The 13,370-nt window shown below is 37.8% G+C and overlaps 1 protein-coding gene across 4 annotated transcripts in view; it reads right to left on the bottom strand.

Moving 5' to 3' along the window:
* Positions 1-591: 591 nt before the first annotated feature.
* LOC128026519 (equilibrative nucleoside transporter 3) overlaps positions 592-13,370 on the bottom strand; it is a 12,922-nt gene continuing 143 nt past the window's right edge. Inside the window, exons 1-8 of one of the 4 annotated variants that reach the window (XM_052613763.1) lie at positions 13,350-13,370; positions 12,152-12,206; positions 11,917-11,994; positions 10,804-11,207; positions 6,603-6,685; positions 5,399-5,625; positions 5,123-5,285; positions 592-1,544 (exon numbers count right to left, since the gene is read on the bottom strand). The exon at positions 13,350-13,370 is cut by the window's right edge and continues 128 nt beyond it. In XM_052613763.1, the coding sequence (XP_052469723.1) occupies positions 938-1,544; positions 5,123-5,285; positions 5,399-5,625; positions 6,603-6,685; positions 10,804-11,133 (1,410 nt within the window). In that variant the 5' untranslated portion in view covers positions 11,134-11,207; positions 11,917-11,994; positions 12,152-12,206; positions 13,350-13,370 and the 3' untranslated portion in view covers positions 592-937. The remainder of the gene's footprint in view (positions 1,545-5,122; positions 5,286-5,398; positions 5,626-6,602; positions 6,686-10,803; positions 11,208-11,916; positions 11,995-12,151; positions 12,207-13,349) is intronic. The other 3 variants (XM_052613765.1, XM_052613762.1, XM_052613764.1) reach the window with 3 other exon arrangements.

Genomic DNA, 13,370 nt, shown 5'->3' with positions numbered 1-13,370 from the left:
CGAAACCCTAACGAATGAATCTTATGAGTCGGTTCTTCTATGTAAATCAAAACCATACCGCGCACTCACTCAGTGTAAGGAAATGACTCCAGAGCAAAATTAATCTCAAGAGCCGGTTATTTATAGTAAATAAAAAAAAATAAAAAAATAAAACCTTACTAAATTCGTTGTTCGTAAAAACCTGACAATTAACATTAATTACAGACTTCCTCAATTGCGGAACTATAAACTACAGAGCAGAATAGGAACTAAGGTTACGTAATATTAACTAAGTCTGGCTGTGGCTTGATTTTAGTTTGGTTTCACTTTACTGGCAAGTCAACCTTGCCGTTATATGCAGTAAAGAGTAGACGGACAATGTGTTTTTCGACAGTTATATTACTATCTAAACACGCAGGGATAATTTATATTTTCCTACAAAGTTAATAAAAGTATTTAAACATAATCTTTACTTTTCTTGATAAAAAACGATAACAGTTTTCTATTTTTAAGCTTTTTTTGTTTTGTTTTGTTTTTTTTGCATTGAATCTTAAAATGGACTTTCAGGACACATAACATATTGTAAACATGACTAAAACACTCAAGGCACTGTAAAACCAGGGTATGTCTGTGTATTATTACAGGAAAACAACATACAATGCTTCTTTTGATACAATTGATTTGTTATAAAGGTCAAAATTGACCCCGAACATGACTGTGCATTTTCTGAAAAATAAAAATAATAAAATTCAACTTTAAATTGACTGCAAACAGGATTATAAAAGCATTAAAAACAACATGAAAAAAAAAAAAAACATCCATTTTATTGGCAACATTAAAATGCATAAAAACTGTAACAAAAAAATGATCAAATATATCTTTTTTTAAATTGGCAAAAGTCTTCTTGAGTGCTGTAGTGTAACGGATCAGTCTTGTGGCAAAGGCCAGTCATTTACACTCATATAGCGTGGACGAGCGCCACAGAGAAGGCTGACCCCACAGCAAGCCCCAGCGTGAGGAAGAAGGACATGACAACCCCCGCAGGCTCGGCCAGCTCCCGCGGCACCACTTTGGGCCCGTAGATCATGGGCAGTGTGCCCAGGTACCCGTTTGTAATCCCCAGCAGACAGACGAAGACCACGGGGAAGAGGTCATGTGCAAAGAACACACTGTGCAGATGGTACCGGGGCTGATAGTTGCAGAACATGAAGAGAGGAACCAGAGCGGTTCTGGAGACGACCAGCAATGGCAGCATGCGGCTGGTGGGACCCGGCACCTGCAACCAGACCGTGACCTGGCGGCCGCAGAAGTCTGCAACGTTATACAGCAAGAAACTAGTCAGAGGCACGAAGTATGTGGTAGCCCAAGGACTGCCAGAGTCTTTATTCATGGACTGGATTCCCGAGGAGACGGCAGGGAAAATCATGATGGAGATGAAGAAAACGTAGAAGACGCAGCTGCCCAGAAGCCAGGTCTTCTTCAGGATGGGTTTGAGGGGCGGCACGGATCCAGAAGAGGGGCTGTTAGACTCACCGCGGGGCACAGAAGCTACTTCCATGTAGTATCTGAAAGAGGGAGAGACAGACAGACGTCCCGTTACGATCAGGGATGTCACAACATACAGAAAGACACTGACCGTGATTAATATATTTTCCATAGCTCAATTAACATTTAAATGTCAAAAATGTTAAGGTGGTGTAAATAAATGGTTGCTGACTATTTATTTATTTGTTTGTTTGTTTGTTTACCAGACAAACAAACAACCATAGTTGATCAAATCTTTCTATAAAAATTTACATTTTTATAAAACAAAATGAATACAGTTTCTGAATTAAAATGTTGTTATGGGTTTTAAAGTCTAAAATGTAGGGGAGTTGTCACTATCTGAAAATCAAAGAAATTTAAAAAAATAAAAATAAAAAATAATAATAGTTTCACTGATTATTTTATTCATTTACGAATTGGGCTGAAATATTTAAAATAATTTATATTTGTATTTTTATTTCACTAAAACTTTACGGACGATGATGATGCTTATTATTATTATTATTATTATTATTATTATACATGTATTTAAATTAATTTTTTATATAATTAAATTTATTTATCATTCAGGCTGAAAATGTTATATATATATATTTTTAAGAAGGCAAATCTTCTTTCAAATCATCTTTTCATCTGTGTTTTGTTTCAAAAGTCATTGTGATGTAATCAACACCATAAAACTTAGACCCCTGTAGACCCTAATGGTCTCATGCCTCAAAAAGACCAGCGAGTGTTTAAAAATGATACTGGTTTAATATCTTATATATTACTAATACTGGTATAATATCTGATAATGTTACTTTACCTTTTATGTCACGGAAATTATATTAATTCTGATTGTCAAATGGTGTAACCTCCAAGAAAACGTTACTTAACTCAATACTTAAAAATAATAAATCCGTGTAAAAATAGGTTTATGACCCTTTTTCCAAATTTAATGATAAGGATAAGGATTTTTTTTTGCCTCCTAGTCTCACAGCAGTCTCCAGATACATTATCAAGACAAAAGCAGACAGGACCGTGTCTTTGCATCACAGTTGTATCAAATCAGATCAAGCCATAAACAGCTAAACATCCTTTAGGTGTGCAAACATGTCTATGAGGAGGAACAATGAATGTAATGCACACCTATTTACACTGCCCAGGCTTGTTTTCCCACTCTGTGTAGAGCAGAGTTTATTGTTTTGTATTTTTATTCACCCAAATTATTTCAGTATTGGGAATGGACCACAAATATTCATGTGTTGTCGTTTTATCTGTATTTATCGGATCAGAAATACAGCAAAAACAGTAACATTGTGAAATATTAGGATTATTCAAAATAACTGTTTTCTATGTTGATGTGCTTTAAAATGGGATTCATTTTTGTGATCATTTCAGTATCATTTCACACAATCTTTCAGAAATCATTCTAGTATGATGATTAGCTGCTCAAGAAACGTTTCTTATTTTGAGTAACGTTGAAAACAGTTGAGATAGAAATCTTTTGTAATACCATAAATGTCTCCACTGTCACTTCTGATCAATTTAATGCACACGAGTGAAATAAAAAGTATAAATAATAGTAAAGAAATAAAAACCTTACTGACCCCAAACCACAAGAATATATTCAGAATATTATTCTATTTTGACTAGATCGAATCAAATAGGTTTTTAAAAGTAAGGATTTTCAAGCAATGGTACAGACAAAACATAAGTGCTTCTCTTGCATTATAGATGAAATCACTGCTTGTGATTAAGTGTTACTTAAAGGGTTACTCCACCTCAAAAGGAACATTTTGTCATTAATCACGCGGTACCATGACGTTCCAAATCCGTAAAAGCTCCGTTCATCTTCAGAACACAATTTAAGTCAGAGGTTCAGACAAAGACAAATTGCTGATAAAGTCATTATTTTTATTTTATTCGCGTACAAAAAATATTCTCGTCACTTCATAACGTTACGGATGAACCACTGATGGCAGATGAACTATTCTGACGATGCTTTTTATAACTTTTCTGGACCTTGACACTAGGTGCGTTTACATGGACACTTTTTACTTCCATGTAAATGAATTCATTCTGATCCGAATCCGAACGTATTGTTTACACGAACGGTTAATAAAGTGATCGGTTTGATGTGTGCGTTTACATGTCACAAGCTTCTGATCGGATTGACTCTTTTGACATGCGCACGTTATATTTATCTACTTCGGGTCTTAATTAGGTGACAACCAGCACATGCACTTTACTTTAGCAAAAAAAAAAAATTTGTAAAAGTGCCTCTTCCCGCACACAAAACTAGTCGTCTGAGAGTCTTAAACGAGGACTGGTGGGACGTGGATCTGTTCCACTTCACATACGCTGAGTGAAAGGGGAGATTTATAATGACAGGACACTTATTTATGACACTTCCTCGTTCCGCGCGTCATATGTCATTACGCTATTTCGCTATTTCACATGCGCAGTACTTTCCCGTTTCGGTTTTCAATCCGATCAAGTGTTTACATGTCCTCTGGCTCGGATTACAAAAGGGATAAACCACCATTTACAATTTGATCGAAATTTTATTCGGATCTGACCAATTCAGTCGGATTGACGTGTTTACATGTGACATTTTTATTCTGATTGTGCTTCTAGTCCTATTACGATCGGATTAGAAGGGTCCATGTAAACGCAGCTACTGTTATTTACTTGGCAGTCTATGGGACAGTCTCAAGCCTTTCATCCGAAATATCTTAAATTTAAATAAAAACTTTTACGGATTTTTTACGGAATTTTAGTGATTAATGACAAATTTTTTATTTTGGGGTGCGGTATCCCTTTAAGTTGGGTGCTAGACATAATCACATCATGTAAAAGCAGCACTCTAGTGCCACTTAATGTTAACTTTGAGTACTGCACTTACATCAGTCATTTTCATCCCATTTCATTCTATCATCTTCATGTTGTTCTGAAACATTTATAGCGTTCGTCCTTTTGTGGAACAAAGGAGATATTGAGCAGAATCTCCAAGATGCTGTTTTCTATACAATGAAAATCTGAATGTGATTTGACGGCTGTTCCTCACTCAATTCTAGTTTTAGAAGATTTGGAATATGATGCAAAATCATATGGACTTCAATTTTTCATCCACAGCTCTTTTATTTCATTTTTGGCCTTTTGAAAAAGTCTCCTTTCAATGTGATTGTATTGGAAACGATACACTTCTCCTTTTGCGACTGACAGATTTGATCATCAGCAGATAATCAGGTTGAGTTTAGTGGATGTAGGGTTTTCAAAGATCCCTAACCCAAGTCTATAATAATATTATATTGGCACATCAGCAACTGCTGATCTCTACATCACAACTGTGTCACGAAACTGCGGTTTGACCCCAGACCGCTGACGAAACTCATGGATTCACTACCAGCACCACACTTCCCCTTTCAGCTCATCTTTCAACAAAGAGCTCTGTGAATATCACATGTCGAGACTTTATATGGGAGATAATTACTATTATTATTATTAGAGTAGGTTCAAATGTTTAGTGTAGTGAAATATTGTGATTAAACTGTCCACTGATAGAAATGTCATAGCTTTAATGGGTTTGTGCTACATGTTAAGGAAACTGGCTCACCTTGAGTAAGGCAGTCTGGGTAGCAGCAGGTACATGACGATACAGACGAGAGTGAAGACGTCTGCTGTGATGAAGTACACCAGCGCACTGTCGGTCACGTCACTCGAGGCAGCCAGGTCTACGATCGAGGCCAGTGCACTCAAAGTGCCGCCCATGGCCTGACCTGAAGACAAAAGACACACGCTCAGTCTCATGAATCTATTATATATTGTGCTGTTGGCGTGTGGAACTGTATTTTTGTATATTTAGAGATGAATAGCACTGATGTACTGGTACCTGATATGACTGCTTGAGATATTCTCATTGGAAAGTGGCCGCTGATACCGAACACACTGCCAGAAAAGATGTTGGACGCCCCGCTGACCAGCGCCACACTGGCCAGCGTTCCCCCAAAAAACTGTATCCTGCAGCCAGACATGTCCACTTTCACCAGCACCGTGGTCACCACAAACACCAGCAAGATCACCAGGAGAGAGACCAGTATCCGCACCCGAGAGGAGAACCTGAGAGGAGGAAGAGCTCAGGAAGCTGACGGAATTGTCACTTTTAGAACGTCCAGAACGTTTAGAACATTCAAGCGGTTTGAAACCACTCAAGCATGGAAACTTGATTCAGTCGACTCGTGGTTCCCAGACTTTGCAAGGAGAGTCTGGGAAATGACATGCTTTGAGGTCAAATATGGATGCAACATGGATTTTCGTGAAATGCAACAAGGGGCTTTTAAGGACAAAACTTTCCTTCTGCTTGTTGACATGCTGCTAATATTCCTTGAATAAGTGAGGGAATGTTCTGAAGCTAATTTAGTTTACAGTTTACATCAATGCAGTGGGTCAGCATTACAATATTTTCGACATCCTTGTTTGTACGATCCAACCGCTCATCCCAATTCAGTTAGTCCTCACACATAACAGACTTCTTATTTTCAACGATTTTCAATGTTCACAACCAAACCACAAAAAAAGAGAAGTCTGGAGATGAACATGTAACGTTAGAAAATAAACACAGTGAGACTTTATTCTCTAAAAGAGCACAGGAATTGGCAACGTTTACAAAGGTACCACAGCACACTTGAACAGGACACTGTGTGTGTGTGTGTGTGAACTGATTCAATTTAGGCTCAGCCAGAGATGCTTTGTTTGTGCAAACTCTTGCACATGTTCGAAAAAGAAGGAAGACAAACTAATACTAACTTTCAACCAGTGTCGAATCTCCCTCCTGCACTCTCAAATATAAATGTTTGATGTTGGCATTAATGAGTCCATGAAAACACATGGAAACTTCCACTGCACATACGTGTTTTTATTGTGAAATAATAATAATAATAATAAAGCTCTTCAGATTATTGAAACTTCTGGTCACTGCAGGTTCTTTGGGGAACAACCCCTTTATTTTTTTAAAGTGTGGATTCCAAACCATTTGAAATCCTAAATCTCAAGCTCTGGACAATACAGAAAGTGAAGTGTGGATGTGTTTGTTTTACCTGTTGACCAGGAGGTAGTTGAGGATGAGACAGAGTACTGAGGGAACAGCAGAAGCGATGGCGATGTAACTCTCAAAGTAGTCCTGCACACCAGACCAAAAAATAAATAACTGATAAATCACTCATAATCAATACATGTGTCACAATCAGTGATGGACGTTACTAAATAACACTTCTTTTATAAATAAATGGGCATGAAATGTTGAACGGAGTTATTTTTATAATGCAAGAATACAAAACGATGAATGGTGAAGAGCCACACAGGGCAGTGTTTTTTCTGAGAGAGTTAATCTGAGCTCAGTATACACACACACACACACACACACACACACACACACACACATCTGATCACTGAACACCACATTTGACCAGTTAGAATGAAGTATTCAAATGGGGCATTCATTTTTATCAAGTTGTGGTAGAGTAAGTTGCTCAGGCTGATTAACTGCCTGCTATTTGACAGTATTTGATGATGAGACCATTGTCTGATAATAACGGAGCGTCAGCTTTCTCAGTGCATAACACTTTTTCTGTTCCCAAATATATTTTTGAGGAAACCCTGTATACAATAAATGTTATGCAAGTAAATTTTTTTATCTTAAATGTGTATCGACATTATATGAATCACCTCTAGATGTTGGCCACTGAAAAACTCACTCTTTAGACAGGGGGAAAAACTGTAGTTGAGAAGCTATGAGCAGTGCTTGATATATTTTTTGAAGTAGCCCTATTAAAGGGATAGTTCACCTAAATATAAAAAATATTCTGTAGAACGTTTGTAACCAAAAGGCTTGGTTACCAATGACTTGCATTGTATGGACAAAAACAAGTTTAGGTTTTTCTCAAAGTATCCTCTTTTATAGTCAACAGTAGAAACAAAGTCATACAGTTTTGTAATGATAGAAGGCTGAGTAAATCATGACAGAATATGAATTAAACTATACCAGAAAATATCAATAATAAATCATTTGGAAAGAAATGCCCTTAAAGGGACAGTCCAGCCAAAGATTTTAATTCTGTCATCACTTACTTGGTTACTTTTATGCTTTGCTTTGACCATTTCCTGAGATTGGGCAGAAGTGAGAGTGACAAACAGAAAAAGGATTACTGAAGCAGTACCCATGAACTCACAACTTCTAATGAGTTTAATCATATTATATAATACTACTCCTAATGGTAAGATTTAGAACAAGGTCAGGTTCTACCCAAAATACAGTAACTAGCTTTTAGCTTCAGTGACTCTAGATACATGCTGAGGTTTTATATGGGAGATACTCACGAGATAAATTACTGAAAACAATGCTCCTTTTGTATTTGTAGGGTCAAATGTTTATTGTAAGTTATTATGAATATTTACAATATTACTAGTTTTCAGCTTCAGTGACTCTAGATCACACTAAAGGAGCAAAAGAGAGCCTGTGCTTCTGCATATGAAAGAAACATCAGTTCTGTCAGATATCACAAGACCTTGAGAATGCTGAGGTGAGCAGAAAGTGCAGAAACATGTTGTGACTGCTTTAAATAACTGTTCAGCACGGTTACAAGTAGGTGACACTCGTGCCTGAGACAAATACTTTCTGTGTCATCTGACATCACTTTAGTATTGTGCACGGGATGCACAATGTATTTACTGTGCAAGACTTACTATTCTTCAAATAGCCGCACTGTTTTTTGAGTCATTAGGTGCATTTCCATTAGCCTTAAATATGCGCAAATTGAAATTACGGAAACGCGTCAATTTTGCAAAAAGTTTTTACGCTCGCAAGAGGTGCTTTTCCAAGCAAATCGAAAAAGGAACATTTTGCAAAACTGCATTGGAAACGTTTTTATTTTCACCACAGTGAAAATCTGTAAATGCATTTAATTTAATTCTATGTTAAAATATGGTCAAATGTACAGTGTTTGGAAGTAAGAACTATGTATTACCATATAAGGCAAAAAATCAGGAAAGGGGCATGGCCAGAACTCTAAGTGTGACACATCACATATGATCGAATTTGATTTCAGCTGTGTTTCTTCACAGTTTTGTTATCAGTAATGTATAGTAGGGTGTTTTGTGTTACATTTTCCGTTATTTAGTTTACTGCATTACTTTAGATACAAGTGTGTTACCCTGCTGGTGTGTCTTGTATTTGTGTGTGTGACCCTGTGAACTGTGTTTTATGAACAGGCCACAGATGAACTCTGATTTCTACTTTACCACCTGCATTATTATGGTGATTAACAGTACATTTTAAAGTGGCCCTATTATGGGTTTCTGAAAATGACCTTTCATGCAGTGTGTAACACAGCTGTAAGTGAATGAAAACATCCTGCAAAGTTTTAAATCTAAGAGTGCACCGTGTATAAAGTTATTGTCTCTCAAAAGAAAGAGTTGACAATGTATCATTTAAACGAGTCATTTTTAAAATGAATCCCAAGCCGTTTCATGTTGACGTCAACATGAAACATTAGCATATTTCCCGCCCACTTGTTGGTCTTTTCAAGTTGGACCTGAATGAAAATGCTAATTCATTCTTTGCCACTAGTTGCTGCTGTCGGAGCGGTAAAAATATTGGTTTCCCCGAAAACGCTGTACACAAAGCAGCTCTGTGCTCACAAACACTGCTTTATCAGGCTTTACAGGCTCATGATGAAATTAAACTGAGACCAATCTCTGAAGATTAGCATCACGCAAAGGAGGTGATTGGAAAAATTAATCGTTGAGCGAATCATTTGGAAGTCGTTGAGTAAATAAGGTAAAAGTAAATGCATATTATAAGACAATGAATGTGTTGGATGCATGTCAGCCTGTTATTGGGAACTCCCAAAACCAAAATATGAACCTTTTATAAACCATAAATCGGGGAACTTTGAGGTAAAAAGCAGATTTTGGTACTTCAAGAAGATTGGTAATTTAAAGTGTAACTAAACCCCTGGTCAGAGCCTGACTCCACCCACTGACAATATTTGAAAAATGCTGAAAAGTGGGCAGACCACAGCGGAGATAGAGGGGACGAACCGAGGGCGGGGCTGAGCGAGTGCGGCGTGAACCTGAGACCCGCAGTCACGGATTGATTGACAGCTGCTGTCAGAGTCGCTAAAATGCAGAGTGACTGTAATGACGCAAGTAGCTTTGCAACAGAGCGATCATTTGAAGTAGAGTCTGTTCATATCAATTCGAGCAACTGGCTCAAACTGCGGTCTTAACTCCCGCATCGCGTCGCTTTTTAGCGCGAGCTGTGGCCATCTCCACCTCCATTGCGTTGGAGAAGCAATCCCGTGTAAAATGCAGTTTGCACACTCCAGCTCTAGGCGGGAACTCACGGTCTTCCAGGCCAAGTGCATGCAACCACTGGCGCCTAATGTTCAAGTCTGCTGGAAAACTATGCAGTCCAGCCGTGCTGTCGCAACCACCAACACACCTGACCACTGTACTAAATACAGATAAATCTACGCTGACTTGAAGATCTAAATAACTATATAATTGATATGCTAAATAGATGCTATAATAGTCTTTCCTGATCGTTTGCAATACTCGCAATTCCAACTCCTGACTCACTACAGTGATTTTGACGGAACAAGATGGTTTTATACTGTCAAGGGCGTGGTAGCTCGTACCAAGGGGCGTGGTGAGCTGGAAACTGCTTACGTCACCTGCCACCGCTTACGTCACTTGCCACCGCAACATCCAATAAGAAAAATCAACTGCAGTAGCCACCGTTCAACCTGAAGAGGGCAGCACTCAGACGTTTTTACACCATATATTGTAGAATTAAAACACTTTATACACAAATGTCAAAAAAGTTACTCTAAACAATGAACAGCACCAATAAAGCCCCACTCTTATAGATCATTAACTAAAAAAAGTTGGTTTAGGGTTTAGTTACTCTTTAATATTCTATAGAAGTTGTAAAATATACAGGCACCAATCTGCCATGCCTAACAGTGTTACCGTATTTTGCATGGTGCATATCTGGCAACCACGGCTGTCATGCTGTTCGGTTGTTGTTGTTGTTTTACCATAAATTTAACAGGATAATTTTTTTTTTTACAAAAATTATAAATAAAAAAGCATGTAAATAACATGGGTTGTTAGATTTGTCTTTTCAAAATAAAAGTCATGCACGTTGTCAAAATAAAAGCTTCTGTTTTTGACGATATGACGTGCAACCACTAGTAATTAATCAATAAAAGTTTTCTAATTGGCGATCAGACTTACGCTGAGGTCACTGTGAGGTTCCTCTTGAGCAGCGGGGCTGGAGCTGTTACTAAACTTGTAGATCCAGTACTGTTTGGCTGTGATGAAGACATTCCACGGCAGCAGAGAGCCGATGCCCATCAGGAAAAAGATGATGTACACCATATTGTAGGAATCCTCCGGGCAGTGACGGGCCGCCAGGGGCGCTGCTGGCTGCTGTTGGGAGAGCAAAGGGGCAGTGTCGCCCCCCACCACCTCACCCTCTGAATGCTCTTCGTCACACATGGAGGAGATGGTGGAGGGAATGTAAGAGGAGTTCACACTGGCCTGTAGAGACTGCTGACCATCCATCCTCTAAGAGACAGGACGGAGGGAGGGAAATGGAGGAGTCCAAGGGATGTGAGGGTGACCAGGATTAACTAATGCTGAAGGAGAGAAAAACAGGAGAGGGGTAGCAATAAAAACATAGGAAAAGTATGCCTGCATGTGCACAGCTTTTATATATATATATATTTATTTGGACCCTGGTCAAAAGAGTTCTACCTCAAGTCTCCATAGCTATGTTTCCAGCCTAAGTTGTGTTTTTAAATTATACTTAAAATTGGAATATCGCAGTTTCCATCCCATGTGTTATAAAGAGAACAAAATCCTCACTTCCTGGGAAAATGGTGCAAATTATCAATAATAAAAAGTAGCTGCAACTGGGGAAGCTATAATTAAAGAAAACAAATATAAATAAAATGTAAAAATTATAATAATAAGTGACTTGCGCCTCAGAGTGCACAGACGAAACACAATAATTGTATCTTGCGCTTAGAGTCAGACTGGTAACCCAATTGTGAGAGACAGTTCTGGTAGCGAATCATAAAAAATTAACCAGTTCATTGCCTTTCAGAATGATTAAAACGACATCTGAGATTGTGTGCAGTGAGATTGTTCTGCCGGTTAGTCCAATAATGCACTTGATCTCTTGAGGAAAGTCCCAATGTTTTAAAAAGTAAAAGCAGCCTCCCTTTCACGTCACATTATTTAATGCATCATACGTGTTCACCACCACTAACAAAGAGGAAGGACTTTCAAAGACATAGCCACTACTTCAATAAAAAGTTTAGAAGAAGCAGTATTCAAACTTACTAGAATGCAGCCCCTCGGTGAGATTAGTCACGATCAGATCACAACGAAGATAACAGTAAACTCTCAGGACTCATACTGCTGCAAGAGACAGCACACGTGAGAACACACCTCCAGCGCATTACTCACAGTATGGAGAATTTCACACCGGTTCAATAGAGACGATCTGATCAAGGAATGCTGGAATAAGTGCTGATGCCATCCTTGCATCGCTCACACTTAATTACAACACACTCACATGCTCCTGTACTCCTCTGAGTCACATGACACCAGACCGACAGCAACCTAAGAGACTGCAAACACACACACACACTATTACTGACAGACTCCACTCTCTAATATACAGCTGATCATATAATAACCTCATGGAATCAATGGATGGTGCACATTTGTCTTCTTTTTTTCGTGAAAGTTAATCAAATATTGTGCAAAATAAGAGACTTTTACTAACAGTTACTGTGGTTAATATGTTCACTGTAGTACAAAGGGGTTTTAAGTCAATTTGTCATTACAAAAGAGTACTGTGATGGTACCGTGGTACATTGATGGTGTCTGGTGGTAAGATTATGGTACTATGATATATACTATTACCATGGTACTAAGAATACTGCTAAGACTAATAAATACAGACACCAGGGGAACAGGTTCTGCTCTGTCCTGTAATTCTAATGTTTCACTTAAGAATCAATTTTTTTTAGATTTTTTAAGGAAAAAAATAAAGACAGAAACCAGTTGACATATAGTACATTTAAGAAATAAAATGAATGTGGAGAGGAGCTCAGATAATTTGCTCCTAAAGTAACCTCGTCTGAATAAGAGAAATGAGAAATTACAGACTCAGAGAGTTCATTCGTATATATAAATTTTTCTTCATCTTCTACTTTTGTATTGTGTTCTTCTCAGGCAGCAGCATTTTTTATTTTTTATTATTATTATATATATATTTTTTTTTATCTATGTGAGCATCTCGCTGGGTTTTAAAGTCACAATGAAATCTAAATTTAAAATTCTTATTTTTTAATGGAATACTGTAATGTTTATTATCAATAATTTATCCGTGCACTTCATTATTTTATTTTATTTTATTTTTTTCACGTTTTTTCACATTAATTCACGTGCCCTGTTAATCTTTAAAACAGTGCAAGGAAGTGTTTCTCAGTATTACATAGCTCAGCATTTTTGAATGTGTGCCACAATAAAAAATTGAATATCAGTATACAAGTGAAGTAAGCTTTATAGAGAGAGAGAGAGAGAGAGAGAGAGAGAGAGAGAGAGAGAGAGAGAGAGATTATGGGAGAGAAAACAGCTGTTTCTAGTCTGTAATCACTGTGCAGTGTACACTTCCAACAGATAAAAGTCTCCTGTTTTTCCGGATTCCTTCACTTATGAATCAGACCTGCTGAACTGCAATAACGCTTATGAACTTAGAAACTCACCGATAGCTGAATTCATCTTAC

The sequence above is a fragment of the Carassius gibelio genome, chromosome A13 (assembly GCF_023724105.1).
Source record: "Carassius gibelio isolate Cgi1373 ecotype wild population from Czech Republic chromosome A13, carGib1.2-hapl.c, whole genome shotgun sequence".
NCBI classification, from domain to species: domain Eukaryota; kingdom Metazoa; phylum Chordata; class Actinopteri; order Cypriniformes; family Cyprinidae; genus Carassius; species Carassius gibelio.
Note: the sequence above shows the minus strand (reverse complement) of the source record. Positions and strands in the feature narration are given on the sequence as shown.